This window comes from Sorex fumeus, unplaced genomic scaffold, assembly GCF_029834395.1.
Source record: "Sorex fumeus unplaced genomic scaffold, SorFum_2.1 ptg000028l, whole genome shotgun sequence".
Classification (NCBI taxonomy): Eukaryota; Metazoa; Chordata; class Mammalia; order Eulipotyphla; family Soricidae; genus Sorex; species Sorex fumeus.
This window is the reverse complement of record NW_026606085.1, coordinates 10,053,471-10,073,965: the sequence shown is the minus strand read 5'-3', so window position 1 is coordinate 10,073,965 and position 20,495 is coordinate 10,053,471. Positions and strand designations below refer to the sequence as shown.

Genomic DNA, 20,495 nt, shown 5'->3' with positions numbered 1-20,495 from the left:
TGGACTGGGCTGGGGTCAGCCACATACAAGGCAAGTGCCGTAGCCCCTACACTACCTCTTTGGCCCTGAACTGGGAGAGATCTTAAATCTAAAAGGAAGAAAACAAGACTCCATATTACAGAAGGGTGCATGGCTCATTTCCTAAAGGAAACTAGACATACTAGTATCTAAATTATGCATAAAAACATAAATACATATTTATGATACTATATGAAAGTAGGAATGAATATCAAATATGTCCATATAGATATGCAAAAGAAATTTACGGTCATGTAGAAAGTCGTAAAGGTAAAGGCCCTCCCATTGATCGTCGATTTGCTCAAGTGGGCCCAGTAACGTCTCCATTGGAGACTTTGTTGTTACTGTGTCTGGCATATCGAATACTCTCGGTAGCTTGCCGGGCTCTCCGAGACGGGTGGAGGAATCGAACTCGGGTTGGCCATGTTGGCCGCTTGTAAGGCAAATGCCCTACCCACTGTGCTATCGCTCCATGTGTCTGTAACATGGAAATTTAAAAGGCTAAGACATATATGCCACCTAAAAATTACATTGTTGGGGCCATGACATATTTATGTAGTCTATCATAAAGGTAAAGGCCCTCCCGTTGATCGTCGATTTGCTCGAGCGGGCCCAGTAATGTCTCCATTGGAGACTTTGTTGTTACTGTGTCTGGCATATCGAATACTCTCGGTAGCTTGCCGGGCTCTCCGAGACGGGCGGAGGAATCGAACTCGGGTCGGCCATGTTGACCGCTTGTAAGGCGATCGCCCTACCCGCTGTGCTATCGCTCCAGCCCATCATAATATATATTATGTCTATCATAATATATTTATGTATTCTATCATAATAGACTACATTTTAGAATTTCCTATCACACTGACTGTCTAACTACATCATTATCACTATCAAGTGGCTGATACAAATAGCTGATACAGTGGCACAGTGGAATATTATTCAGCAATCAAAAGGAGCTATGGAGCTAACTACTGATTCTAACATAAATGAATTACCCCCACCCACCAAAAAAAATAGAATATTCTAAGTGAAAGAAATCAGGCTTAAAAAATGACATACCATATATTTCTAAACTTAGTTTCTGGAGAAGGCAACATTAAGGACAAAAGTCAGGTCAGTTAACACCAGGGGTGGGAGCTGGAGTAGCACACTGATGGCAAAGAGGCATTATCAGGGAGCTTCCTGTGGTGATGGAAATGTTCTATGTCCTGATTAGAGTTTGCATTATTTTATTAATTTTACTCAAAGCTCTTTGAATTAAATATATAATTAGTGATGTTCATTAAATGTTAATTTCACTTTAATTAAGCTAATTAAAATAAACCATATCGAATAAGTGTTATAAAATAGAGAAAAAGTATTAATGATACAAATATTAATTTGACAATTGGAAACCTAAATTAAAATTTCTAAATGAAACTAACATTTTCAACTTATTTCTATTTCTCTATAGTAAGATTTAAAATTATGATGATGTGTATCACAACAACTATTTTCCTGAAAATAAAGAATGATACCATATTCTGAAAAAAATCAGGAATGAGCTATTCTATTATGGCTTATTCGACCAATCTTATTAGCTAGTATAAGAAGATTAATTAGCAGTATCTGCTGAGCAGCTGATACATCCAAGTGGATGATAGCAGGCACAAAAATTAGCCAAAGATCCAAAGACTGTCTTAGTTGCCTACATCAATTAAGAATGATAAGATACATAAAATGACTATCATGTGGTGAGACAGGTGACAGGAATTAGAGGAGAAAACTGGTCTGTGAGCACTTAAAAATGCTGATAATAGAGAAGGATAGAGAAGAATGAATCCCTTCTTGCTTGGTTTAACATAAAAGGAAAGTGAAGGTTGATCATCTTTATAATTACAAAATATGAACAATTTACTGTGTGGCAGATATTATACACATTTATACGTAGCGGGCATATGTACACAGGTATGTGACCAAACACCTTATAGTGATACAAATAACATTTGATTAACTCTTTCCAAACACTCCATACATGTAGAATTTTGGAAATGAGCAATCAGTGTAAGGCCAGTCTATGTTATTCCCCAAGGTCACAATACTGTTCAATGACAAATTAAAGCGGCACCAGAATGTGAGAGGCAGATCTGTGTGCTCTGCTTCCTTGGACCGATGTCTGACAGCCAGTGTGCTCCCTCTTAGGACTGAGCTGAAGCCCACTCTGAATTGGATTTCTGCTTGGGCAACCAAAAAAGAACTAAAGGATGTCTATTTACTCTGCCACATGCCAACACAGATATTGTAAGAAGAAGGCAGAAATGACCGGGGCCTCGCTAAGAAAGCCACTTCCAGGTGAGACAGGTGCTGGCACTTGGATGCCCGAATCTCAGCTATGAATAACTCCCTAAAGTGCCTTAATAATTTTAAGAAAAAGGAAAAGAAAGCCACCTCCATGCAGTGCTCATGGGACCTGGGGCCACTACTGCTGGTCCATGGCCTGGTGCAGTCCAGCTGGTTCCCTGCTTGATCCAGTGGGTGCTGGGGCCCCAGGGATGTGTCTGGCAGCTCTCCGGATGCCAAGCAATACTGGGGACCAGACTCAGGCCTCAGCATGGCAGCCATGGGAGCTAGTCCTTGAGCTGCCTCCTCAGTCCTAAGAGAACTTTTCTTTATATCAGAAATTATCATACCAAACCACAAGCTGAATTTGACCTGCTGTTCACTTTTTCTAAAATATGAACTCTGGACAAGAAATGACCGCGCCCGATCTCATCTGATCTTGGAAGCTAAACAGGGTCGGGCCTGGTTAGTACTTGGATATATAATATATATATATTATATACATATATATTTTTATTTTTAATTTATTAGTGAGACATCATGAGGTACAGTTTCAGACTTACAAATTTTTGTACTTGGGTTTCAATTATACAATGATCCCTCCACCAGTGCCCATTTCCCACCACCACGGATCCAAGTATCCCTCGCACCCTCCATCCCCCCCTGCCTCTGTGGCAGGGCATTCCCTTTTGTTCTCTCTCTCTCTTATTGAGTGTTGTGGTTTGCAAAAGAGGCAATGGGTGACAATCATGTTTGGTCTATAGTCTACTTTCAGCATGCTTCTCCCATCCTGGGAGGATCCTCCCAACACCCTTTATTTGGAGTTAAATTCCTGGTACTAATCTCGTTCATTCTATTTTGTTACTTTATGTTCCCCAGATGAATGCAATCTTTCTATGTCTATCCCTTTCTTTCTGAGTCATTTCGCTTAACATGATACTTTCCATGTAGTACCACTTGTATGTAAATTTCATGACTTTGTCTTTTCTAACAGCTACATAGTACTCCATTGTGTAAATGTACCAAAGTTTCTTTAACCAGTCATCTGTTCTCGGGCACTCGGGTTTTTTCCAGATTCGGGCTATTCCCCATCAAAAAATGGGGAGATGAAATGAACAGAAACTTTCACAGAGAAGAAATCCGAATGGCTAAAAGGCACATGAGAAAATGCACCACATCATTAATCATCAGGGAGATGCAGATCAAAACCACAATGAGATATCATTTCACACCACAGAGACTGGCCCATATCCACAAGAATAAAAGCAACCGATGCTGGTGTGGATGTGGTGAGAAAGGAACACTCCTTCACTGTTGGTGGGAATGCCGATTGGTTCAGCCCTTTTGGAAAACAGTATGGACGATTTCAAAAAATTAGAAATTGAGCTCCCATTTGATCCAGCAATTCCACTCCTGGGAATATATCCCAGAGAGGCAAAAAAGTATAGTCGAAGTGACATCTGCAATTGTTTGTTCATTGCAGCACTATATATATGTTTTTTGGATCATCCACCAGTGGTGCTCAGGGATCACTCCTGGCTCTGAGCTTAGAGATCACTCCTGGGGGCTCAGGAAAGCAAATGAGGTACCAGGGGTCAAACCCAGGACTGCCGACTGCAAGACCAGCACCCTGCCTGCTGCAGATGCTCTCTGACCTGGGATTTCATGTTTTTAAACAGTTGAGAATACAAAATTTAGAAGGTGAATGAAACGGGTTTGACCCTGGGCACTGTGTGGAAGTAGCTCCAACCCCATCATCCCAAAAGGGTTAGAATTAGTGAAAGTCAGAGTATCTGAAAGTCAAATGTTAGTGTCCTAGACTGAGTCTTTATCACTGCAGTTACCACATTCTGAGTTGCCTCTGGCTCCCTGAGACCTGAGGCTGCAGGGAGCATTGGGGGTAAGGGGAGGGGCGAGGGAGGATCAGTTACTCCTGACATCAGGGTCCACAGAGTCAGATGGCTGAGTAGGAGGGTGTAAGGACATGTCCCTGAGGCTGGGGCAACCAAGACACACCCAATGGTTCCCTGGACCTGCAGGCCTATACCTGGCAATGCTCTGGGTTCATGGAGTGTCAGGGGTTGGTTGAACTGGGGTCTCATGAATGCAAGGCATGTGGCCTCCCCTCAGAGTATCTCCCCAGCTCATGTGTACCTATGCTAGAGGCAGAGATGGTTAGTTCTGACAGACTACAAGTCCCACAAAGAAAGATAGTCACTTGTCATTGACAGATTAAAACAAATTTAACTTTGATGAGCCTGTGCTTAGTTCAGCCACCTAAATGCAAGATCAACAAAAAGGAAGATTTCTCTGAGAAATAAACAAAGACCTGGATTCTAGGAATACTGATTCTATCATTGTATGTACTAACTGATCTTCATTTGAAACCCGCACCTGAGAGGTTACAGCCCTTGGGTTATATACTTCCTTGAATTAGCAGGACTGCTATTTGTTTCTCTTGTATTCCACTGTGCTATTTAAATATTTGAGAAGTTTGGAAGGAAAGTAACAAAATATTTTTCAAAGTATTATAAAAAGTTCAGGACTTTTACTGTTTCCATGCATCAAGGGTAGAAACAGGCTAAAATCAGTTTTGTTCCCTAGATGAATATTCAAGCAAATGGTGAAATTGGGATGCACATTGAGTGTCAAAATTCCACAGAGTGTGGGTTTATCTTCACCATCTTCCCTTGTTGGTCAGAATCAATGGAAATATATTGCTTTTGTTATATTACCACTTTTGAGAATAAATATTAAAGTTTAAGAAAATAGGAGGCCTTCTAATTCATAAGCTCATCGATTCAGTCGAATCTGATTGCATTGTACTAAACTAATTTTACTGGCTATTCAACTTTCTTGCCCAAATCAAATGAAAGTGAGGATATGTATTAAACAATGTGAAGACAATAGTTATTCCACAATTGTGAATCCACAATCAATTAGTGAGCATCTTTGATTTTTCTGGTCCACTATTACCATGGTCTTTTCTCAAAAGAATCTCACAAAGGGATTCTTATGTTTTATGATAGCTGGAAAATAGTCAAATTCAATTAAACAACAAAAATCAACTAGTGTTGCTCTCTTTCAAACAAAAGAAATGGAAAATAAGATGCTGTGAGGTTCAAAGTTTTCTTTGTGATAAAATATTCATAAATAAACCCCAGGTTGAAATGTTTGCTTTTTTGATATTTAGTTTTCCATGTATAAATTTTGTCAGATACCATTAAAAAAAACCTGAACACTCCAAAGCACACAGATTTTTCTTTCCAAAATAAGTAGAAAATATTTTGACAAAGTACAGTTGAAACAAGTAAAAGAATAAAGACATGCATTTTAAAAGGTATTTTTGAAGATTTAGAAATCGTCTCATAATGCATCTGTTGATACCAATGAATTCAGAAACCATCAAGCAACAAGTTAGAGCTCCTGTCATCCACTTGTCACTTGGTGAGACAGTTTAGGTTGAAAGTTTTTTTCCCTATTTCACCCAAGCATATAAATTTTGTGACTGCTTCTAAGTTTACAGTGAAACACTCAAAATTAATGATTTGGGGAGTTAGATAGTACAGTGGGTAGGGCGCCTACTCTGCTCATGCCTGACCCTAGCTGAATTCTTAGCTCTCCATACAGTCCCAAAGCATAGAGTCAGGAGTAAACCCTGAGAACCACCATCTGAGAACCCCAACCTATAAATAAGTAGATAATCTCTCTATGTTTCATTGAATTCCTTGATGCCTAACCTGTGTACCTTTTACAAAGTGGTGGAGAAACCCAACCACTGCATTATTCTACTGGGCAAGATTTTCAAAATCTTATATCAACTATTTACTTTCATATACATGTATGTATATATACATATATACACACATATACATACATACACATATATATACACTTGATTTCGGCAGTGATGAATATTCAATTCAGTGAATGGTTTGGTCTAGTCAATAAAAATAATTAAAGAATTTCTTATTCACTAGAATGGGTGTAACATACCTGATGACCATTTTCATTGGCACAGGTCATGCTATTGTGGAAACACTACATAATGGAGTTAAAAGTATACTGGGCTTGAAGTTAGACAGGTGTGCATCTCTTAGCATTGTATTTGTTAGATATGGGACTTTAGGAAAGTTTCCATGAATTTCGATACTCCCAATTTTTTAAATGAAGGTAACAACAATAAATATTAAAAGCAGGGATGAAGAACAAATAAGGGATAGGTACAATATTGGTTTTCTTTTGTTCTCCTTAGTGTAATGAGAAGACTGAGTGCAATCACATTATAAATGAAGGTACTCTATGTCTCAAAAAATGTAACTCATATTCCCTGAATTATAAGATGTTCTTAGGAGAAAAAAAGTCACATAATAATAATTACAGACTGCTCTTTTTAAAATTAGTTCCATACTGTTATTTTTATTCCACGAATGAGTGCGGTCATTCTATATCTGTCCTCTTTCTGACTTATTTCACTCATTATGATACTCTCCCTGTGCATCCATTTATAAGCAAACTTCATGACTTCATTTTTAACAGTTGTTTAGTATTCCATTGTGAAGATGTACCATGGCTTCTTTAACCAGTTATCTGTTCTCAGGCACTCGGGTTGTTTCCAGATTTTGGATACTGTGAACAGTGCTGCAATGAACATACAAGTGCAGATGGCATTTCTGCTGTAGTAGAAACAAGGGTCAGGACTACTGGTCCACAGATGGAAGCCTGCCTAAGGTCTGGGGGAGAAGGCAGTTGGGATAGAGAAGGGACCATTATAACAATAATGGTTGGAAGGGACAGCTCTGGATGGGAGATGTGTGCTGAAAGTGGGGAAAGGACAAACATGATGTCCTCTCAGAATCTATATTGCAAACCATAATGCCCAAAAGAGGAGAGGGAGAGAGGGAGTGAGAGAGCGAAAAGGAGAGGGAGAGGGAGAAGCACAGGGAGGGAGAGGGAGAAGCACAGGGAGGGAGAGGGAGGGAGGGAGAGAAAGAGAGAGAGAGAGAGAGAGAGAGAGAGAGAGAGAGAGAGAGAGAGAGAGAGAGAGAGAGAGAGAGGAAAAGCACTTGCCATAGAGGCAGGTTGGGTGGTGGTGACAGGAGGGATACAGGGGATATTGGTAGTGGGAAATGGACACTGGTGAAGGGACAGGTTCTGGAACACTGTATCACTGAAACCTGATTAAAAAAAAACTGTGTAACTGTATCTCACAGTGATTCAATAAAAATAATTTATAATAATAATAAAAAATAAAATTAGTTCTAGCCCAAACATTCTTCATTTTTAGAGTAGAAATCTCTATTTCTTTATTTTGAAATCTCTTTGGGGCCAGTTGAGGATAACAAACACTAAAATACTACAAAGTGAAACGGACTCACCTACAAATGTCACATATTTTATGAAACTAATAAAGGGAAATTTGGGAAACAGACTCAATCATTAAATCACAATTATTAATGATAAAAGCTCCAATTGAATGACCAAAAAGTGTAAGAATGTGGGTCTTACATTTTTCAACTACAGTGATTTGAAAGAAAATAATTCAGGAAGGCATTAGAAAAATTGCTTAATGACTGAAATCTCTTGGTAGAATTATTTTTTGTGTGTTTGCTCTTACTAAAGATAAGTAAGAATTCTGGGGTGGCATGCTATTTATTAGTTCGAAAGTAAATAAAACTAATTCTATAATTATGGGTGGGTTGTGGGGCCAAATTCTGCCCCTGGCTCTGTGCTCAGGAATGAGTCCTGACATACTGTGGAGCATGGGAGGTACCACAGATGAACACCAAGGCCTGGCCACATGCATAGCAAATGCCTTAAGTTCAGTACTATCACTTTGGTTTCCAAATAGACTCTTAAAGCACTGGTTGCTATTATCACAATTTTTTAAGCTGACAGATTTTATAACATACAATTTTATTTTATTTTATTTGCTTTTTGGGTCACATCTGTTGATGCACAGGGGTTACTCCTGACTTTTCACTCAGGAATTATTCCTGGCGGTGCTCAGAGAACCATACGGGATGCTGGGAATTGAAACCTGTTCGGACGCATGCAAGACAAACACCCTCCTCGCTGTACTATCGCTCCAGTCCCACAATTTTATTTTTTTAAGAAAAAAATATCAAATAAAAGAGTTTAGTTTCACCTATGTGAGTTATTGATAGAGAGTTGATATATTATCTACCCTCTAAGAGAAAGCTCTCCACTCCCCACTGTCCTGGGAGAAACAGGTTCCACAAAAAGCACCTCTGATGCCTGGTGCCCTTTCACATCCTGTCATGATCCATTTTTCCTCTCATTGATCCTGGTCCCATTGCAAACTCAGATTCACATTTCCAAGTGCCGCTCATCTTCAAGTTGCCTGCTGTCAGCTGGATGTCAACCAATCCCTGCCACCTGGTTATTAATGCTAGCAGACGATGATTTAAGGTGTCACCTCTCTCATGAGTCTTTGCATTTTAAAGAGGATTTCTTCAAGATAGATCTTCAAGACCAAATTGAATCTCCTTGCTTAGTACCATCCAAGCACAGGCTAATTGCTTCCCAGGATCTGTTGCTTAAGTGGTACACTTAGTACCCTATGAGGTCGGTCTGACGATGCCCCTGACGGGTAAGATAGAGCTCACTTTAACAAACAAAGCCAGAAGAGCAAGATCCCTGGAATCCCTAGGCTGTCATGTCCAATGCGAGGTGAAATACAATGGTGGAGGAGAGACGAAGATCATCTAATTCTCCTCTTCATACTGTTTGGGGAGCTGCCTGCTTACTTCGAAACTCTGGATTTATGTATTTATTACAGCGTGTGGGTCCAGAATGAACTTAAGGTTGACAAACCAGTCTACCTGCTTAAATTATTTTGAGTCAACATGTTTTCATTCTAAAAAACAAACTAAATATCCTAGTTGAAGTGTTACAAGACAGTAGCTATGACTCATGAAGCCTCATGCACACTATCCTAAGCAGCACTTTCCGGAAGGGAGGTCTATGGATGGGAAATGGGGCTGGGAATCATCCTCTGGGGCAGATCCAGGTCCACAGCTGTCAGCCCTACAGGACTCAATGCTGGTGGGGTGTTCCTGTGAACAGAAAACTGGGCTTACAGGGGCCAGAGTGATAGTACAGTGGGGAGGGCGTCTCCCTTGTACACAACTAACCTGAGTTGGATCCCCGGCAACCCATATGTCCCCTGAGCACTGCGAGGAGTAATTCCTGGGTGCAGAGCCAGAAGTAACCTCTGGCATCGCCAGGTGTGACCCCAAAACAAAAAAAAATGGGCTTACAATGTGAAAGTGTTAAGAGGACAATCAAATGTATCATGATCCTGTGTCTGCTGCTGTATACTTGGGCACAAAGTTTGTTAGCTGCTCAACAGTTAGCTAGCTTCTCAATAAATTCAGCTGTATTTCAAGATTGCTCCAAACACGCATGCAGATAAAGTCATTGTAGCCTGCAAATCTTCAAACAATGCCTTAATCCAGTGTCCAAGGTGATTCCTCTTTAACAAGTTATGCCAGGCTTTCCTTGCAGTCTATGAGAGCAGGATGCAGCCAATACCCTCTTCCCAGGAGTGGCATGGTGCTACCATAATGCTATGGTTGCTGGAACAAAAGGAGTGGGACCCATGGGTTTGTCAAGCATGTCTGAGGGAGCCTGAATTGTGTCTATAGCTCTGAATTTTGGGGGATCCAGACTGATCAGAAACTGGGAATGTATTTTGCTGAACTCAGTCCCACAGAACTCCACAATATTACAGAGCCAAACAAGATTAGAGGAACCTCTGCAGTAAAATAAGAAAAATGCTAAAATAATTTGGAAATGAACTTTTTATTTTCAGTGCTTTTTCTCTAGCTATATACAAGCTTTGTGTGTGTTATGCTGCTTCTATTGCATGATAGTTTATTTTTCACATTTTTCTCCCAATTTGTATATATTTCTGCAAATAGTAGAAATGCTAAAAATGATTTTGACAATCTTCTCTTAGGATATTAGCTCTTATTTTTCACAACCATAGAATCTCTGATGTTTTTGGGCCTCTAAAAGTAAGCACTGAGATACTAGGATTCATATATTTGAGAACTACAGCACATAATCTTTTAGGAGTTTGTTAATTTTTTTAATAATGTAGGAGTACTGCTATTTAATCAGCCATAAATTAAGCTGATTAAATTGGGCATGAACTCCACATTACTTTTTTTATTCTATTCTGAATGTTAATTTTATTTTATTAATATTCCCCCCTTTTTTTCGTTTAACCATGAGATACAGTTACAAAGCTTTCATGTTTGAGCTTTGGTCATACAATCATCAAATACCCGTCCCTTCACCATATTCTCCACTACCAAAGTCCCCAGTATACACTCTACCACCCTCATTCCAACCCTTCCCTTGCCTGTGTGGCAATTTCCCCCATATGCATTCTCTTCTTTGGTTACATTTGATATGTCGAAATCAGTCTCACCACCACTCAAATCTGCCAAAAAGACAATGCTAGACAATTTGTTTTGTATTGCTTGTTATGGTCCTGAAGTGTGGCAGCGGCTGGGTAGTGGAGGTAGTCCAGCGTCCCTGATTCTTTATCGTCGATGGATGTCGGAACTCCGGATTCTTTCTCTCATTTGAGTGAAACGTTATATTCCAAGCATAGCTCTTTCAATTCCTCTTTGGGAGACCCGAATAGCGTTCTCATACTGTTTGTGTAGGGCCCAGGTCTCTGAGGCATATGTTAATGCAGGAAGAACAGTGGAATCAAAGAGATGTGCCCAGAGCTGGAGGTTCTTCGTCCTCTTAGCTATTTCTTCGACTCTCTTGAAGGCATTCCAAGGTGCTCTCTTCCTCCTGCGCAGCTCGGGTGCCAGGTCATTTGTCATGTTGACTTCTCGACCTAGGTACACATAGCTGTTGCAATCAGAGATGGTCGTTCCATTGAGAGCGAATGGGGCATCAAGAATGAGGTTGTTTCTCATAAACATTGTCTTCATAAGATTCAGCTTTAGTCCTACCTTTCCACACTCACGGTCAAAGTCGGCCAGCATTTGTGTCACTTGGCTGATGTTTGGTGTTATTAAAACAATGTCATCAGCAAAGCGGAGGTGGTGTAGTTGCCGACCATCTATCTTCACTCCCATTCCTTCCCATTCCAGTCGTCACATGATGTTCTCGAGGGTGGCACTCAAGAGTTTCAGTGAAATGGTATCACCCTGCCGAACCCCTCTCTTGACATCAACGATCACTTCTTTGTAGAATGGTGAGATCCTGGTAGTAAATCCATAATACAGCTCCTGGAGGATCTTGATGTATTGAGCTTGAATGCCCTGATTGGCTAGGGCTTCAATGACCGCTTCCGTCTCAACAGAATTAAAGGCCTTCTTTAAATCATGAATGTTAGAAAGAGCGGCATCTTGAACTCCCAAGAAATCTCCATGAGCTTGGTTATCGTGTGGATATGGTCGATGGTGCTGAATCCTTTGTGGAACCCAGCTTGCTTGCATGGATGTCCTTCATCTAGTGTTCTGCCAATCCTATTTAGGATGACTCGCGTGAACAACTTGTAGATGATAGACAATAGGCAGATCGGGCGATAGTTGCCAATGTCATGGATGTCTCCCTTCTTGTACAGTAGTACAGTCCTGCTGGTTTTCCATTGGGACGGAACCTTGCATTCACACAGGTAGCGTGTGAAGAGCCGAGCCAGTGTATTGATGAATACTGACGGCAGGTTCTTCAGGTGTTCAGGTATGACCTTGTCTGGGACAGGTGCTGTTCATTTCTTTACTGACGAAATGGCGTGTCGGATTTCAGAAGGGAGAACATTGGGAACGACATATCCATCCTGTGGAATTTGGTATGTCAGCAAGTGGACATGGCTATCAAAGAGATTTGAGTAGAAGTAATGGATAATCTTCTCCATTGCCATTCTGGAGGATGTGATAGATCCATCAGGACGTCGAAGGGCAGTCATCTTTGTCTTGTAGTTGGTGAAGGACAGGCGGATGTTATGAATACTTTTCCTGGCTTCTGTCGCATCTACCAACACTTCTGCTCTTCTCTCTTTGAGGTCTTCCTTGATCGCATCTCTGCACTGCTTTGGGAGCTTGGACGTTCGCTTGCAGTTGCCTGCGGCTTGCGCCAAACCACGTTGGCGAATAAGCTCAAGAATTTTCTAAGACAGGATTTTTTTTTGTGGCTATCTCTCTCTTGGCGTTCCTCATACAATCATGGAGGTGCTGAACCAGTCAATCGTATTCCTTGTCAATATTGTCAACAATTGCATCTCCCCATGTTGCCACAATACTGCCAAAGAGCTCCCAGTTGGTGGTCGTTCTGGGATTTCTCTTAAACTTTGCAGCCCTTTCTCCTCGCTCTGTGTAGTAGAATTTTGCACGAAGGAGACGGTGGTACGATTCCATTTGGAATTTTGGGACAACAGCGACATCGGTCAGGCAAAACTGTCAATTGAATATGATGTGGTCTATTTTGTTGTGGAATTCATCCACCGGGAGACTCCCATGTCCAACCTTTAGATTCGGCCTTTTGGAACTGTGAGTTACCATGGATGGTCTTGGTCGACATGATGAACTCAGACAGTCTCTCACCCTGTTCATTCCATTCTAGGCCCTGGGTCCCGATGTGAAGTTCTTCAGCTGATCTTCTTGGTCCTATCTTGGCATTAAAATCACCCACAATGATCTTGTAGAAGGTGTGGTCTTCTTTATAGAACTTCTCCAGCTCCATGTAGAACTTCTCAATTTCTCCTTCATCATAATTAGATGTTGGTGTGTAGACAACGAAGGTAGAAACTGCTGGCAATGAGCCACATCTATTCAAATGTAAACGTCTGATTCGGGTTGTTAGGCATTCGAATGAATCAATGCTCATGGCCAAGTTTGTGTTGACAAGGACACCGACGCCTCTAACACCTCTTTTATCGCATGTTCCGAGGATCAATTCTTCTCCAGTGTCGAAAACGGCATGATGAGATTGGTGCCTTCTTGTCTCGGTCAGACCAATGATGTCGTACTTGATCTTTCGCTCTTGCACCATCAGGTCCTCGATGGATGCATCTGATGCTAGCGTATGTGCATTGAAAGTACAGACGATCATTTTTGTCTTCCTTTGTTGTGGCAGCCTAGTTCGTCCTTGAGATTTTATCGGCCTCTCCTTTCTCATCCTTCTCAATGCTGCAATGTTGGTGAAGCCTTCAGGGTCAGGTGAATGAGACCCATTGTAATTACTGGTTTTGGCATACTGAACACACAACGGATAGCTTGCCAGGCTCTGCCATGCGGGCGGAATACTCTCGGTAGCTTGCCAGGCTTTCCGAGAGGGATAGAGGCTTTTGGGGTGACCTCTACTCGCTCGCGCAGGTGTTACCATATTTGAACCCTATCAAATATGGTACGGCAATTCCGGAAGATGGGTATTTAGTGTCTCTTATAATGCGGCCACACAGGTCCGGAAAGCGTCCTGGAGTGTGGCAAAGGCTGGGTAGTGGAGGTAGTGTCAGTAGTGGAGGTCTGCCAGTGAGGTATTTATCTGGTCCTGGTAGGGGTAGGGTGGGTCTTCTGTGCGCAATCCAATCCCTGGGTCTCTGGTGGTTGGTGGAAGCAGACAGGGCAGGGTAGGGTGGGGCTCCTGATTATAATCCCTTTGTCACCTGTGGTTGGTGAGAGCAAGCAGAGAATTTTTCTCCCTGGGCCCATTGAGCCTGGAGTCCAAGGTCTCAGAGAGTTCCACTTATCTTGTTCTGTGGGTCTTCAGTCATGCAATTTAAAACCCTCCCTTAATTTTAAAGTGCATTAAAAGTACAAGAGGGCAAAAAGAAAAATCAATTTAAAACATAACAGAAAATAACATGTTAGGAATAAATACAGGCTAAACTCATTAGTTAGGTGGGGTGGGAATTAAAATACTGGTTAAATAAGATATGTACAATATTTGATTTTTAAAATGTACTCTTTTTGAGATCCAATAATCCCATCAAAAGCATCTTTTTTGCATTCATTGTGTAAAGTTCTAGTGTAGCCTTATTTGACTAAAACATATACCATGAAGTATATGTTAGAGCTACGACCCTGGTTCCATTCATCTACCACACATGACAGATTGTGTGTGTGTCTTTTTTTCCTCATCTTGGGGGTGAAGGGGAGAGGGGTGGCAATCTGGCTGTGCCAGGGGACTGTCCTTCTCTGGACTCCGGCCTGACCCTGACTGACTGGGGTGGTGTGTGTGGTGCTGGAAATCTAATCAGGATGGGCTGCATGCAAGGCCAGCACCTTCTCTCTGTGAAGTTGAGATTCCTCATAGAGGAAACAGTGGCAACAATAATTATGAGACCTTGTTTATTTTACAAGGACCACGCAGTTGTTTCATTGTGATTGTTATATATGTATGTATGATTTGTATATATGTATAAATATATGTATATTTGACTAGTCTAATATTTTATATATGGATTAATGTTCAGCTTAAAAGAAAGCTCTGAAATTGTTTCTACACATCAGACCAAAATATGTATAAAGAAACATAGTAATTACTGACTTATTTATCTAAGAGTATCTATGGTGACAGACCATAATTCTCTATATAATTATAGATTTTATGAGGCTTATTTATACGTTTTATAAAATAACCCTAAATTTTAAATTTGCTAAAATGACAGGTAGTTGTTTTTGGCAACCAAAATCATTTTGAGCAGATGTGCTTAATAGCCTATAAAAACATACTTATTTTCTAGTAGATAAATAACTACTTTGGTATCCAATCAAGATGTTCTCATTCTTATTTGCTTCTGACAGAAATTAATATTGATCTCTTGGGAAGTAAACAGAAATTTAGGAAATACGTAGTCCTACCTTCTGTGTAAATTCATATAAAAATAGGCAATTTGTACACCTATTCTGAGACAAGAAAATGATTCTTCAGGGTATTTCTGAACAGTATTTAATCTCAGCTCATGCACAGAAACTGTTTATCATTTCATACTGATACTTTTAAATCAGGGTATCTATTTTATTTTAAAATGGCAATATCTGAATGTGGTTTTACATGACCCAAATATCTGCCCTGCCTAAGGGTTATGATAAATAACAGGAAGCTGACAGAAACTGTCGAAGGCCTTATAATAAATTTCAACTCATAGAATCACTATATTTATTTAGCCATTTAACATAAATTTAATGGATACCTAATAAGCATTGGATATTGAGCTAGGCATTGAAAATATGAATTTAGCAAGCTTTATACCCTTAATATATAATCTACAAATTGAGGTAAAAATATTAGTAGACTTTTACCTACAACACTTTATTATCCAAAACAATACTCTGACACAACAAAATAATGAACTATTACTTGAAAGTGGTGAATAAAACAAAGTAGGAAACAAGGCAAGAGAATGAAGCTCAGTTCAACATGGGTGCAGTGAGTAGTTGGAGGGCTGCCTGGTAGGACAGAAATGGGAAATTTTGAGTTGGGGTGGGGTTTCCTCACCTCACCTAATTTGCTATCTCATTTCAGAGGCAGCCACCGAGGCCACAGCTGATGGGAACCAGCTTAGATCAAATCCAAGATCTCTACCGCCAAATATTCTTTGGACACTTATCCTTGCAGCATAAAATTCTTATTTGACTTTTTTTCAAGCCATTTTCAACATTTCCTTATAAACAGAGGCACTGATTAAATAACCATTTCCCTTTATAATTGTGATCTTGTAAATTCCAAACCTTTAAAGTGGGTACCTTTGGCCATAAGAGAAAATAAAGTCAGATTTTTATTTTATGTATTGATCATGTGTTGGTACCATTTCACTTCACTCACCTTTTCTACAACTTACTTTCATTCACATCATTAGAAGGGCAGAGTAAATAAATTGCAATGACAGTTTTCTTACAACATGGCTGTTTTACCTTTTCTTCTTCAATCTGGCCTTGTATATCATTTCTCTAAGCTCCTGAATGTTATTCACTGAATAAAAAAGCTTAAGCTGATTTATTTGTTTTATGACTATTGTGCATAGATTCATCCAACAAATATTCTGCACCAGCATCGTTTTAGACATGTATTATAATACTAAACAAAAATGACAAAAGTTCTGTTCCTCCTGAATTGTACTGAATAGGTTCAGGAATGCAGGAGGGCTTAAAATTGGATTTACTCACAATTAAAATTCTAGACTGTCAAGCCAATAGGAGGAATGAGAGAGGACAAGGGATAAGTAAAGTGAAAGGGAAGTAAAAGAACCGATTTGTAAGTTTAAATGAGATTAAAGAACTCTTAGAATAAGGTACTGGAAGGAGGTTAGTGAAAGCACTTGGTGAATGCTAGTAAGAGAATAGAATGCTTGCAAGTGTGTGTCAACTGACAAATCTCAGTTGCTGCTAACAACAAATCAAGTGGTTGAGCTGATTATAAAACAAGATAATTTGGAAAAAGAAATGCAAGTCATAAAGTGAAGAGGGACCTATTAAAATCGATAAATATCGGGACCAGAGTTTTCTTAGTGGTCACGGTCCTCCCGTTGTTCATCGATTTGCTCGAGTGGGCCGACCCAGTAATGTCTCCATCGTGAGACTTGTTGTACAAGAGTTAATACTGAATAAAGTTAACCAGAAGGCAAAATCTTTTGGAAATGAAAAGGAATAGCATCTGGATCGTGCTAGGGACTGCCATCAAATGTAAAGTGTGATGGTCTGAAATTCCAGCTGGGGCATGTGAGGAAGAGAGAAAGGTTTATGCAAAGAAGATGTCTGTCCAGTCTCACTCCGAAGGACACCAGACCATGTGTGAGTTCTAGGGATAAGTGACAATGACTTTAAAAGGAAAACCATGTTTTCTGAGGCAACCCAAGGTAGTTGGAGCAAGAATAAAAAAAGAATATCCAACCAAGAAGCTAAAGATATGTTGTATCCCTGGATACAGAATACAACTGACCACAGGCTCTGGGCCTCAGCTGATGTCCTGTTACTGTGGTGGAGTGGACACTGCTGCCCAGCAGCCTACACACATGTAACCACAAGATGAGTGACACAGTAGGATTTCCCGCACAATCGAAAACAAGGAAGTCATTCTCTTCCTGCTTACATTTACAAAGAGAGGAATGGCCGTTTTGCTTATGTAATGATAAAGAGGTCACACTATCACAGAGGCAGTCACACTCAACAGGCCACCTACTGCAGTATTTATTTGTTTTCCCCATCAGACATCTCACAGTTTTCTCTGTCAACTGGCCATTCTGGGAAATCTTGCAGGTTTGCTTTCTGAAGCATCAAGAAGTGTTTCAGCTTTGCAACATAGTTTTCTATCAAGTCTTGCTTTTCACCCTCTGCGTCACCATAGGTGTCTAACCCTCCTAACCTCCTGAGGAGCCTTTTCACCTCTTCGCTGTGTTTCCAAAGGGGGTGGATCCTCAGGTAAAATTGTAGAGGGTGCTTTCCCTTTGTTGGCTTACAAAAGGCATATTTCAGGGGGTGCTGAGTGATTTTCTCTGGAAAGGATCAGTGGACCAATCACTTTAGGGAATCTGCTCCTTCACACTTCTTTCCAAAAGAATGGGTCACCAAATCTTTCTTTTCAAACCAAATACATCTAATCACCCAATATTAGACATTATACATTTTTACTGAACATTTCACAAATCTGTTAAACTTTCTCTCCTTTGTATTGAAAAGTGAAAAAATCATTTCACCATTCCAAATCCAACTCAGGAATCACATGTAGGCAAGACTTGATGTTTCACCGTAAAGTCTGTGAAATGGTCACAGGACTGGGATGTCACAATTAGACAGAGAAGCTACAGTTAAATGTTGTTTCTAATACTGATTATTTGAGCAGTTTTCTCAACATTCTTTCTGAGAAAAAGCAAAATATTCTCAAAATGCTTTCCTATGAAAACAACTTATTTGTTTTATTTAGCTTTTAAAAATAAGGAGGAGCGTTACACAAAGGCAGAAATTTTGTTTTGTTTTATATTCGGGCCACACTTGGTGGTTCTCAGGGCTTACTACTGGCTCTTTCCTCACTCCTGGGAGGCTCAGGGGACCACGTGGGGTGCCGGGACTTTAATCTGGAATGACCTTATGTATGGCCAACAGCTGTACTATCACTCTGACCCCACAAGGCAGAACATCTAAATAAAATTAATTTAGGTCATTTTAATAAAATTAATTTAGGTCAGTCTATGGGAGAAACCAGCTGAATTAACTACATTTCCATAACTACATCGGGATTACAACTTGGGCACATGTTAAGCTAAGGTGAAAAGCTGAGAAACTGGGTCTATGAGTTGTTTCCAATAGTAAACTCTAAAGTCTCCATCAGGTCCCAGCCAGAAACAGACACTGACTCTCCTTCACCCCACTCCTCTATTTAACTTCTCCTGGATTCTCTCTGACCTAGCTCACAGTGCAGGAATGTGATGCTGAGGTACAAAGAGGGCTCACACCAAATGACAGTGCCCAAATCAAATGGCTCTAGTTATTTATGACTTGGGAAATGAGAACATCGTTAATCGGAGCAGAGTTCAATTTTCTGTGACTCTAGATACATGAACCGCTTATCTATCACCATGACTTACACAACCAAGAGCTCAAGTGGTGACAAAAAGGTAAGTTAATGAGCTTTGTTTGAAAAACCAAAAAAATTCTCTTAGCAATTTTTGACTCCAGCGTGACAAACACCACACAAACATTTTGTGACACACACAAAACCGCACAAACACCCATTTCCAGCTTATCTACGGAAACAAGATGTACCTTGATTCCGTTAACTCAACTCTGATACTCCAAATAAGTCTGCAAAGTTTTCCTATCATTTCCAGAAAATAGAATCCTTCCTGGTGACAAGGCAGACCCAGAAGCAGGACAGGCAAGGGTCCCAAGGACAGATCATTCTCATCAGAAGGGCTCAGACCCTGTCCTCCCATCACGCATCTGGTACTCATGCACGTCCCGGAACCCATGCACAACCCCGGCCAAGGCGCGGTGAGCGAGAACGCGCGGAGCAGACGCGCGCAGCAGCAGCAATAGAGAATGGGAGCCACTGTACCTGGTGAATGAGGCGGAGGAGAGCACATCAGAACAACCCCCTGGCCTTCCCTCACCGACACGGCACTTCTTGTCCGGCCACTAAAATTTCCCAGATCTGTCAACATAACACAGTGTTTAGATGCAAGGGAACATGGAGTTTAAAGAATCACTACTTTCACAACTTTAACTTTTTTTTCTCATGACTTAGACAAGGTTTATTTTGGTTTATTAAGCAGTGATAGATGGGCCTTTTGAAAGTAAATCTCTACCATCCGTTTTTAAATACCACGGTTTTCAGATTATAAGCACACTTTGATTCTTATAACTTGCATACAAGTTGCTAGTCTACGGATAAATTAGACAATACAATATATATGACACATTAAATCATTATATTTTATTTCTTTGTCATATTTGTTTTTCTATTACCCATAAAGCCCATTCACACAGAGCAAGATGACAAGCAAAAGTGCTTTGGGGGATTTGCACTCTAGTCCGCTGCCTCTTATGTGTCGTGCTGCTAGTGGTGATGTGGAAAACCAAGCACGACCTTGATAAAACTGAGATGTTCCATAATAAAATATACAGGGAGAATATATAGGGAGAATATATAGCATATATATTTATATATAATATATAGGGAGAATATATAGTGTGTATATATAATAAAATATATAGGGAGAATATATAGTGTGCTTTTTCTCTACAACTTTAACTGAGAGGTTCATATTATGAAATAGCCTATATGGATTCACTTATTTATCCTTTCTGATTATCTGGGAGTACTATGATTATCTATACACTTCTTATATGACAAATCACAGTATTGATTAGAGTTCAGTTATTCCCTTAAATTGTCACATCTGTACAATTTGAGAAGATTTCCCTAAAACTAAAATCAACTTAAAACTCATGGTGTATATGATTGGTATTTCTATTAATACTAATTTATTTATAACTTACTATAGGGCCCTCTTTCTCTTTTCTTGGATGAGGTTTTAACAAGAATATCATTTTCTGAATACTTGCTTGAAAATGGTAGCAGTTCAGTACTCTTATAAGTTAACAATGTCTCGGAATTTTCAGTCTGTAAAATTTGTTCCCATGGCTTGTTTTGAAAAAAAAAAATGATTCTTG

At 40.1% G+C, this 20,495-nt stretch overlaps 1 protein-coding gene across 4 annotated transcripts in view; it reads right to left on the bottom strand.

Annotated features, from left to right (window-relative positions):
* Window positions 1–20,495, bottom strand: part of CNTN5 (contactin 5) — an 863,350-nt gene that overhangs the window by 288,198 nt on the left and 554,657 nt on the right. For all 4 annotated transcript variants that reach the window (XM_056114781.1, XM_056114779.1, XM_056114782.1 and 1 more), the window contains one exon: window positions 19,378–19,473. In XM_056114781.1, the coding sequence (XP_055970756.1) occupies window positions 19,378–19,473 (96 nt within the window). The remainder of the gene's footprint in view (window positions 1–19,377; window positions 19,474–20,495) is intronic.